Source organism: Eschscholzia californica, unplaced genomic scaffold (assembly GCF_041429995.1).
Source record: "Eschscholzia californica isolate CP2 unplaced genomic scaffold, dmEscCali1.0.p SCAF_1, whole genome shotgun sequence".
NCBI lineage: Eukaryota > Viridiplantae > Streptophyta > Magnoliopsida > Ranunculales > Papaveraceae > Eschscholzia > Eschscholzia californica.
In genome coordinates this window covers 13,969,326-13,980,986 of record NW_028238198.1, presented here as the reverse complement: position 1 = coordinate 13,980,986, position 11,661 = coordinate 13,969,326, and the positions used below count along the sequence as shown (strand labels likewise).

Genomic DNA, 11,661 nt, shown 5'->3' with positions numbered 1-11,661 from the left:
ATACTCAAGAGTCCCAAGATGGTGGTTGGTGTCGTAAGGGAATGTAGTTTATCTCAAGATCTTTTCCACTTAATTTATAAGTAGTAGTTTGTTTCACGGTCCAAGTAGAGTTTCTTGTTCTTCAACAAAGAAAAAGTAGAGATTCTTGTTGTGGCCTTTCTCAGTTTTATTTAGATGTTCTTTACTACAGATTCATAAAAGTTACGTATTTATTTTATTCTGGAAAGTTTAATTAACTGTGTTTTTATTAAATTATATAGTTAGTCCCACTTTTTTCAATTGCTTAAACTTCTCTCTTGTATTACTCTTTATAAAGATCTTATGTAATAGCTAGGAAATCAATACAATCAATACAATTTCTCTTTTCTTACACGGTATAAGAGCCTAGTTCTTCTTTCTTGGGAATAATTAGTCAATAGAGTCTTCCGCTTTGCCGGCGGCGGTAGTCCCATTAATGGCTACCGTCCGCCGGACTTTTGTCGCTTTTTAGTTCAAGTTTAGTGTTTTTTTTTCTTTCCAATAAGAGTAGTTCTTTTCTATTGTTGAGATCTAATCATTCTTCAATACTTTTCTCAATAGTATTTGAAGATAATGAAGATTAACAAGAAGATGAAAGATCCAAACAAGAGTGATTTGTTGAAGAAATCACATGATATACTCTTCAATGATCTCAAGCATTTCAAATGTCAAGTGCTCCAAGATATCAAATCTATGTGTATCCATGATCCATGAAGTTATATTTTGAGAGAAACTGGAAAGCTATTAGAGAGGGGGAAAAGAATTCATGGATTTCTTGTTAGAATAGTTATATACCCCATGTTTATCTTGAAACTATACTTATAGTTGTCCAAAATCTTGATTACAATATGATGCACATTAAGTGTTTGATAGAATGCATCAAAGAAATCTTGCTTATTCTCAAAGATGGTTTTCTTTTGATGGTTTCAAAACATGTTTGTGGGTTCTTTAATGGCAAAAGAGTTTATTCTCTTAGTTGATTTGCTCATACTTCTTATGTCAAAGTTGAGAACTCTCAAACTATTGTTCCTTAGTTTTCATAAGATCAAATGAAGAGGAGATGAGATAAAAGAGTATAGAGAAGAATTGAAGTGAGAAAGATTAAGAATGGTGATTGCTAGTGTTTGAAAAAGGATAAAATTATATGATCAAGGGTTTGCATTTTATATGGAGGAATAATCATGTGTGAGAGCTATTAAAAGCAAGGAGTATATCTCTGCCCACAATCAGACAATGGGTTATAGTTGTCTGTTTTCTCTTTAAATAGAGAACACAATTCTCTTTAAATAGAGAAAATACCTGGCAATGGAGCCAACAACAACAACAACAAACAAGATAGCAACCAAAATAGCAACCAAGATAGCAAACAAGATAACAACCAAAATAACAACCAAGATAGCAACCAAGATAGCAACCACGAAAGCAAACAAGATAGCAAGATAGCATGATAGCAAGTCCAAAATCTACAATTTGTTAGCGAACTCATGAATTTTTCACTAGCAAAAGTCATTCGTTTGAGGGGGAATGTTAGAATATATAGTTAGGCCCACATTGTTCAATTGCTTAAACTTCTCTCTTGTATTATTCTTTATAAAGATCTTATGTAATAGCTAGGAAATCAATACAATCAATATAATTTCTCTTTTCTTACAGTTTCTTATAAGCGTTGTAGGTGTCTCCTTCACTTACAAATTCTCCCTCAATTTTGCCTTGAGAAAGACGCCTTTCACACAGACGAAGGGCGTCTTTAAAACTTCCTTTTATTTTTATGTAGTAACTCATAATTTAATAGTATATTATGTATCCATAAAACTAGATAGACAACCAACTAATGCTACAAAGTTTTTGTTCCCTGAGTGAGGGCCTCAAACACTTTTTTGTAAGTTTTTTTGTTGAGAAAACACTTTTTTGTAATTTAGGTATAGTATTTTGCTCATTATATTGTAGTTGGAATATGTGAACATAAGTCTATTGACTTGTGCTTGATAGCACTAAATTTAAAAATTAACAAGAATAGGAAAATGCTACGTAGTCCAGCCAAACAAAAACTAAAGTTGAATGTTGATGTTATATTCAATTTTTACTTGGTGGGACTATGTTTGTTGGACTAAGTAACATTGTCAAAAATTTTTATCAGAAAGAACATCACTTTGGGTAGGTTTCAATATCCTTCTCAACCAGTACCACTGTACCTCGGGAGATAGTCCACTACATGTGCCATGTTGAAGTAACATTGTTTTTCTTTTGGTGACAAAATTAAGATGAGTCAAACGTTCATACAATAATGACATACTGTAATACAGTATAACACTTCCAATCTTCCATCCCATAAGATATGAAACATCAGTTTTATAAGCCTGACATGTTTCTCATAACTTCAGGTGGAAAAATCCTCCTTAAACGAATATGGAGGTTGAGAGTTTCAAGAAAAAGTCACAAAGGGAAAGAAAAATTAGTAGGGTCATAATCTCATAGATGACCATATCACCGAAATAGCTCTTTAAAGACGACTAACCTTCGAAATGACTGCCAACAACTCTTGGTTGGAGTAGTATGTGCTATATTCTTCCACCTTATAGGTCAAGGGTTCGAGACACGCTGAACAATTAAAAAAAAAAAACTTCAAAATGACTGTATTTTGCATATTTCTATCCGTCAATTTTTATGTTTAGTTTCATCTTTGTCGTTTATCTTTATTTTGAACATTAATTTTGCATCTCCCTTTTTTTTCTTGTCGGCCAGAGTAGAATGTAGGGGCGTGTTTGAGGGGGTGCGCCTTGTGCGGTCGCATTGACACCTCAAACTACAATTTTTTCGTAAAGAGCGAGGGGTCCTTCCTTATATACCGGTTTAAATTCAAATTGTGTATTTTTTTTGCTTCCAAAAATTTGTTTAAACAAAAAAACACACACGAGAGATTAGAGAGAAAAAAAATTAAGTTTGAAGGTCGCCGAAAATTTTAGTCGGCCGACGACCTTCATCGGAGAAGATGATGAAGTGGCGAGATACATGACGTGGAGGAGAAAGGTGATGAAATGAAGGAGTGATGAGGTGTCTTTAATATTTTTTAAGCAAATTCCATTTTGACCCCCTAGTTTGTTCTAAATAAATTGAATTCGTTTGGGAATCAACCCATATTCAAAAGAGGATCAATTTTGAATTTACAAAATCAATTTCATAGTGAGGGCGATTATAGAAACAAAAAAGTTAACAATTAAAGTTAACAGACGGTGTTAACAAAAGGGGGTCAAATTTGAATTTAGGAAAAATAGAGAGTGGGTCATAAAAGAAACTGGTCACAAAATAGGGGCCGAAAAAGAAATAACTCTTTCTTAAAAGGCCTCCCTTTTTTTTGGAAGTCGACTACAAGCAACGTTAGTTGTTACATTTGGCATTAATACATCAAAGATGTGATAAACTCAATAACTGCCTAAAGCCCAACTACATTATTCATACCCTAATAATCCCAAGTCAAATAACCAAAGACTCCATCTTCTCTGGGATTTGAACCTAAGACCTCCAAGACTTTCTAGAGTTTATGTCAACACCTTGAAACTATTTGGACTACCAACTTTTGACAAAAGGCCAACATTTATACAAAGAAAATGTCATATTTTTTAAACCTACTATACCATAGAGGCATAGAGTATTTCTTGCCCAAAAGGGAAGAACTATCCTAAGGAGAAATCGTAAGCTAAGAAAAGCACATGGCCAGCTAGAGGAGGGTGGGCTATAAAGACTCGAGTTAACGTCCCCCACTACTTTCTTCCCCTTGAACGTGTCACTTTCTTTTAAGTCTACTTAATTCCATTAATAATTAATTAACACTAAAGTTATATCAACTTCTATTATTAATCTACTTTCTACTCTAAATGTGTATTTTGAAAGTGGAAGTAACTTGTTGAAAAAAAAAAAGTGGAAGTAACTTCAAAGATCTCTCATAAGTTATACCTTGAAAATAATCATGACAAATAAAGGGTTGGGTGGTTCAATGGGGCGGAATTAAGCAGGAATCTAAGTACGAGTTCATGTTTACTATTTCTTGGTTTTGTGGTTAGGCACCTATCCCAGAAGAGATCTAAGGTTCAACTCTCAGAAAAAACTAGAACTCATAATTTATCACGACGTACGTTGATCCTAGTCGTCTTCCAAAAAAAAAAGAAAATTCTCAGAGAAAACTAGAACCCATGATTTATTAAGGGAATGATAAAGTTACAAAAGATTTTGACAAAAAAAGATTCCCAACTGATGTGGCGGGTGTGGTTTCAAACTTTGACCAAATCTAGGTCGTTGAGAGATGAAAATCACAACCGCCACATTTAGAGTAGAACCCATGATTTATTAAGAGAAGTCACTTATATAAACAAAGTAAAAGATATGAATAAATGAACTTTAAGCTTCGTACGATGGTTCCGTTATACGTTATTTAGCCTGACGTAAGTTGTAGAATCTACTCAATTCATGATTAACTAGATAATATATTCATTATGACTTTTGCAACAACAAAAAAATTCATCTAATGACTTGGAGTCTATGTCAAAATAATAATAATTAGGAATTTGTATAGCAACACGGTTGTTAATAATAATGCACTAATATAGCAAACATTCCTCCTTAATAATGTAGGTATTTCTTATTAGTTTAGTACATCAATAATTGTAAATATGCACTGGGCTTTAGGCTTATCTTTTTTTCTTTCAATTTAGTAGTTTTTGATGTGGCTGTTTGATTCATGAAACATTTTTGGTTTCTCTACGGGTATCTTGAGATGTCAGGTTAAAAAAAGACAAGAAAATATGCGGAGAAATCAACTCCGAAGTCCCTGATTTTGGAGCTTCGACCAGGATTTATTTGAAACGACACCCTCCGAGTGTTTGAAGAGAGCCCTTGCCAAGGATTCGAGGCAAGACATTCTTCAAAGGTTCAAGTCCAAATCTTCTTTGGGGTTTTCGAACGAAACCCCTCGCGACGGTTTCAATCGCTTGATAGAAGGTTTTCTTGAAAGTCTCAATCAAGATTTTTGCCTCAACCTCCATCCAGATTGAGGATTTTGCCTTAAAACTCGTTTAAGAATTTTCTTTTGTCAGGGTCGAAAGTAATTTCGAAGGTAGAGCAGTAGAGGGGTTCCTCTCCCTCCATTAAAAAAAGAGAAAGATGAGTTAAGAGACACAACCGTGGCGAACAAAGAGACTAGAGAGACCGGATAGAGATATGAAGCAAAAAAATGGCTCATGATGGTTCGGTGATGGAAAATGGCGCACGGAGGGTGTGAAGACGAAGTCAGAGAGAGAAATTGGTCGGGGAAGGTGTCGCCTGCCACGATCTAACTTCATTTTCTTCTTTAATTTTTTAATTGAGGTATAAAAGTAACGTGTGCGGCTTTGTAAAATATTAAATTTGGCTTGTTTGCCTTCAAATGCATCCTCATTTGTAAAATCATCTTTCATTTGTAAATATTAATTTTTCGGCTACGTAATTCTCATCAAATTTGGACAAGGTGCATGTGCATAACTGTTGAAATATCTTTCTATATAATAAGATATCCTATATAATAGATATTAGGAAATATCAAATATTAGAAACTAGTAATAATTAGGAACTAGTAAATATATTAGTATAAGACTCTATTTATAGTGTTACAATACTACTAGTTTCTAACTTTACTAGTTTCTAATATTTTACTAATTTCTTAATAGTTTATACTAATATATTTACTAGTTCCTAATTATTACTAGTTTCTAATATTTGATATTTCCTAATATCTATTATATAGGATATCTTAATATATAGAAAGATATTTCAACACTCCCCCTCAAGTTGGTGCATAGATAACGCACATGCCCAACTTGTCTACCATTTTCGAAAATATTCGACTTGAAACTGCTTTGGTAAGAACATCAGCCAATTGATCTTCAGATCGGACCTTTGGTAACTCTACAATGTTGTCTTCCAACTTTTCTTTAATAAAACATCGATCCACCTCAACATGTTTTGTGCGGTCGTGCTGGACTGGATTGTGAGTAATATCACATGCTGCTTTATTGTCACAATATAATTGAATTGGTCTTTCAGAAGGATATCCTAAATCATCCAACAAGAGTCTTAACCATAACGCTTCACATATGCCATCAGCCATTCCTCTAAATTCAGACTCTGCACTTGAACGTGCAACAACGTTCTGTTTTTTTACTTCTCCATGTAACAAGATTTCCACCAACAAAGGTAAAATATCCTGCAGTTGATCGCCTACCATTTACTTCCCCGGCCCAATCTGCATCAGTATATACATCAATAGTTCGACAACTCGAATTTTTAGTAAACAAAATACCTTTTCCAGGAGCCGCCTTCAAATATCTCAAAATGCGTAAAACAGCATTCATGTGTTTTTCACCGGGATTGTGCATAAATTGACTAACAATACTTAACGCATATGCAAGATCTGGTCTCGTGTGCACCAAGTACATCAACCTTCTAACCAGTCGTTGATATCTTCCTTTATCAACCGGTATCTGATTAGGCTCCACTGACAACTTTAATCCTTCTTCGACAGGTGTATCAATTGGCTCACACGCTGACATACCCACCTCATGTTTTTTCCTTGATGGATTACAAAAGAAATATAAGACTCTATTTATATAGTTACAATACTACTAGTTTCTAACTTTACTAGTTTCTAATATTTTACTAATTTCTTAATAGTTTATATCGTTGTGCTTATAGGTGATCGGAAACGCTAGATAACCCAACAATTTCAATCCACTTAGTGAACAAGTACAGTTAGACCACATTTGGAAACAAAAAATAGAAAAACTTTGATAAAATTGGGACCGTTTATTTCGTACTCCAGTTGTTCTTGTTCACCAAATAGGTTGAAATTGTTGAGTTATCTAGCATTTTCGTATAGTGATCATTGGTTTTGGATTCCAGGTGTTTATGTATAACGGACAACGTTTATAACAAAAAGATGTTTGAGTGTACAAAATTTTCCTACTATTTTTTCTTTGAGAGATTTTAAAAGGCCTCCCCGTTTTTGTTAAAAGGCCTCCCCATGGTTTCGTTGACTTAGTAAAAGACATTTGACTTAGCTTGGTTAAAGGACCCCCCTCTTTGAATGGGTGAAAAAAAACCCCCCTTTAAAGGTGTATTTCACCCACATTTTCTCTCCATCATTTGACCACGCCACATCATCATCTTCTCCGGCAGAGTCGCCGGCTGGCCAAACTTCCGGCCGGCGACCTTCAAAACTTTTTTTTTTTTTTTATTCTCTCTCTCTCTAAAAACAAATTTTTTTTTTTTTCTAAACTCTCTCTCTCTCTACAGATCTAGAGAGAGAGTCAATTGAAGGTCTGCGAACAGACCTTCAATGGATCTGTTCGCAGACCTCCAAACTGAGGGTCTGTTCGCAGACCTCTATTGGGTCTGCGAACAGATCCATTGAAGGTCTGTTCGCAGACCTTCAATGGATCTGTTCTCTCTCTCTAGATCTGTAGAGAGAGAGGGAGAGTTTAAAAAAAAAAAAAAAAAATTTGTTTGTTTTTAGAGAGAGAGAGAAGAGAGAGAATAAAAAAAATAAAAAAAAATAATTTTGAAGGTCGCCGGCCGGAAGTTTGGTCGGCGGGCGACCCTGCCGGAGAAGATGATGATGTGGCGCGGTCAACATTACCGGTCTTGGGTTAAGTTTGACCTAACGGCGTTAACTTTGCCGTTAGGTCAAATATTGATGAAGGAGGTGCTCTTTTGTAGAGGGGGCCCTATAACCAAATGGGTTATAATGAGGGGCGCTTTTAGCGGGGAGGCCTTTTAACAAAAACTGGGGGGCCTTTTAAAATTTCCCTTTTTTTTTGGAAAGTTTTTAAGGGCAACTGTCAGAGAAATTCAACTTGCCCCGGCCCACAATTCTATGGAAACAAAATTTAGCCCAACTAGCTGATTTCTTCAAAACTACCTATTTTTACATAAATAAAGGCCATCATATGAAATCTTAAAGCAACTAATCAAAAACTGCTAACAGTTGAAATAGGAATATAGGATGATGGTTACCAACTTGCTATGTCGTCTCACTACTCGCTAGTTCGGCCTTGGCGTGGGTGACGCACCACGGCTAAGCTGGGTACGACACAAGTGTCATGGGCTCATGGCTAGACCCACCCATGCCCCATAGCCACGACAAGACTGTAGTAGGCCGGGTTGGGCATGAGGGTTTTTTCCCTGAGTTGCAAGTTGGTTTTCAGAGAGAAGTACGGTGTTGTTGTTTTTTCTCAATTTCACATTGTTTCTTTTTCAGCGGTTGCCTGAATCACATACACGTACCAAGTCAGGAAATTATAGACCATCAGCTGAAATGTGCTTAAATGACTCCTCTTATAAAGCATCACATTGGCTTTACCTAACATAATTATGAGATCGGACAAAATATAGGTTAGACATTCGTATTAGAACTTATTTTCGAGACAAACGTACAGGTAAACTCTTCCTATAGTAGATTCTTGCAAGAACAAATTTGCGAATGAGAAAGAAAGTCTAGATGCTAAGGTCAAGGAACTTCCTGGCTGTCGGATGTTTGGCTTCAGAGAGACGATTAGGGTTTAAAACCTCGACGATTCTGCCATCAACTAAGAGGTATACAATATCGACTATCCTTTGTATCTGCCTTATACTATGTGAAACCACAACAGTTGTTATGTTACATGTATTCTTCAGCTTTATAATCGTGTCTTCGATTGCTTTAGTTGATATAGGATCTAGAGCACTTGTTGGCTCATCCAACAACAAAACCTACATAACAAAATGTCACTTGAAATGTAAGGTACAATTCGATTAAAACGTTTATAATCATATTTATTTATTGCAGTACCTCCGGTTCATTGGCTAGTGTTCTAGCAAGCGCAACTCTTTGAGCTTGACCGACAGATAACTCGCCTCCATTTTTACAAGCGAAAGAGGGATCGAGATCAGCAAGGTTGAGTAGCTTGTTTATTTCGTCATTGTTGAGTTTTTTCCCCCTCAATTGTGGTCCATAGCATATGTTGTCTGCAACCGTACCTAAGAATAAAAAGATTTTTCATACCCAATAAACGATATAGTAGTCAATTACTCAATTCACTAAAAACTAGAGTTATATCTAAAATTGTTTTTTTCCTTTATGTAACATTTGGGTTGACTTATGATTACTTAAACTATGAAAAGTTCTCCTCCATAACCTGAACAAAATGAATAAAACAAATATGAGTTTTTTGTCGTATTGAACACAATTTTTAAGTTACACATTTGAAAGTTGTGAGGCCCCGCGTGCCAAAGTGGATAGTATCATTAGCAGTCAGGAAGGTACTCTCACAATCTTATAACTCGTTATCGACATGAAATACTTTATTATAATAAGAAATTGAATGCAATGTGTAGTTTATGCAAAACTATCAAAGAAAGAGAATTCATAGATATTATCTTAAAATGTTGTAACATATATTACTATGGTACTTGATTATCAATGTAATTTTTTTATTGTTTGCTATTTTTTTTTTGATACATGTTTTTCATTTGACTTCGATACACGATAGTCATTACATTAGCATTGATACATCAAAGATGTGATAAGTACTGTAACTACCAAAGCAACATGAACTAGTCTAAAGCCCAATTAACATATGGCCTAAAGCCCATCTACAATTAGTTACGCCCTAATAACTCCAAGTTCAATAATCCAGAAATTCCACCTTCTTTGGAAATCGAACCCGGGACCTCCAGGGACCTTTGGAGTGTATGTCAACACTTTTAACCACTCGGGCAATCAAGTGTTGACATTGTTTGCTATTCTTCTCTGTATTCTTCTTATTTTTATTTTGACAATATATTGTCACGATAATAGTCTATGTGATGATATGGTCTTAGAAATACCGTATTGTAAAGCTTATCACACTAAAAAATGATTGGAGTACTTTTTCGTTTGCTTTCTGGCATACCTCATTGTTGAGGTGGCTAATAAGTGACAAGGCCGGTCCTGAGCCTAGGCGACCCAGACGTCCGTCTAGGGTTCCAAATATTGTAGGCTCCTAGTTTATATATAGATTGGGTTGTTATATGTATTTTGTATGCAAATTTATATCATGTCTATTGAGGTAGTAGAGTAGTTGGTTGGAAAACTTATGGTAAAAGATTCGATTCCTATGAGATATATTATTTTTTAAACATTTTTTCTCATTCAAAAGGGCACTAAAAGAACAAATGTTTCAAAATGTACTTATTAATATGTGATTTAGTGAAACTAATTAAAGTTAAAATGTTGAACACACTCTAAATAAAAAAAAAGTCTAAAAGACAAAATCAAAATAAAGACCGATATACAGTGTAGGAGTCCCACCGATACCATCGTCTAACATCCCCAAAAGTCAAGGGCGCTATCAAGGGAATGAGTATTTTACTCAAATAGAGATCATAAGACAAAAATAGTTTGTTTCAACAAAAAAAGAGACAAAAATAGCAAAAAAGAACAATGAAGAAATGAAAAGGTAAAATGCAGAAGAAAAAGATATAGTATATAAATTGTGGATAAGATTCCTCAATTCCTTGCGTAAGGAATCCCCATAGAACCTAAACCACTTACCACTAATAGTAGGTTAAAAATTGTACCTTCAAATAGAACAGGCACTTGAAACAGCATCCCAACTTTTCGCCGGAGATTTAAAACATCGAGATCACAAATATCTTGATCATCAAGAAAAACACAACCTTTAGGTGGTTCCCACAAACGATTCATAGCTCTAAGAACCGTCGATTTTCCACTCCCACTCGGTCCAATAATCCCAACCGTTAATCCATTAGGTACATCAACACATACGTCACATAATATACTTTCTCCATTATCTGTCACTCTATTTAGTTCATGTATCCGTAATTTTGATTTGACTCCTTCCAATAATTCAACATCAACAAGTAATTGTTGGGTTTCTTTATCTAAAAAGAGAGAGAGAAAGTATGATTGAGAAATGATTAGTAGTAATCATCTAGAGATAGATAAACAAATTAAGGGTAAGTAAAAGAATAATTATATAATCATCCCCAATTTAAAAATGAACTATATATATTTGCTTAACAAATTAATTACCTGATGAATCCATGAAAGGAAAAAATGTAGAAACAGCAGAGAAAGGTAAATGAGGCTTCTTATTCTTTTTAGTGAGAGAGAGAAAGTTAGAGTGAGAGGAGAAGATTTAAGGGGAAGACAAAATGATGAGTCATGAGGATGGGGGGCAGTAGTAAATGAGTTATTTGAGGATTGAAGGGAGTTAGTTCCTTCACCAGAGAGAGGATGTCTTAGTTGCTACCCAAAAATTTTGTTCCCACTCACTCTTTGGAATTGTTAACGTGGCATAGAATATGTGGATGTCCACTAGACACCTATTTCTTATGTGTAACACACAAGCAGACACCTATTTCATAGATGTAACCCACAAGCTTCATTTAAATCAACACCGCTATACAAACCTGCTTCTTGAGATTCCCACTTGAACCGCATGTGAAATAAACAAGAATTTTTCTCTCTACGTGACTGAACATGTGAAAGGAGGGAGAACCATTTATTTCTCTCACATGCGGTTCAAGTGGGACACTCAGGAAGCGAGTTGAGTATACTTTTTACATTTAAATGGG

At 35.1% G+C, this 11,661-nt stretch overlaps 1 protein-coding gene across 1 annotated transcript; it reads right to left on the bottom strand.

The window, feature by feature from the left end:
* Window positions 1–8,424: 8,424 nt before the first annotated feature.
* LOC147564346 (ABC transporter I family member 17-like) lies at window positions 8,425–11,357 on the bottom strand. The gene is made up of 4 exons (XM_086645122.1): window positions 11,117–11,357; window positions 10,642–10,965; window positions 8,873–9,060; window positions 8,425–8,793 (listed from the first exon to the last, which is right to left on the bottom strand). The coding sequence occupies exons 1-4, from the start codon at window positions 11,127–11,129 to the stop codon at window positions 8,539–8,541; spliced, it is 780 nt and encodes a 259-aa protein (XP_086501248.1). The 5' UTR covers window positions 11,130–11,357; the 3' UTR covers window positions 8,425–8,538.
* Between the last annotated feature and the right edge of the window lie 304 nt (window positions 11,358–11,661).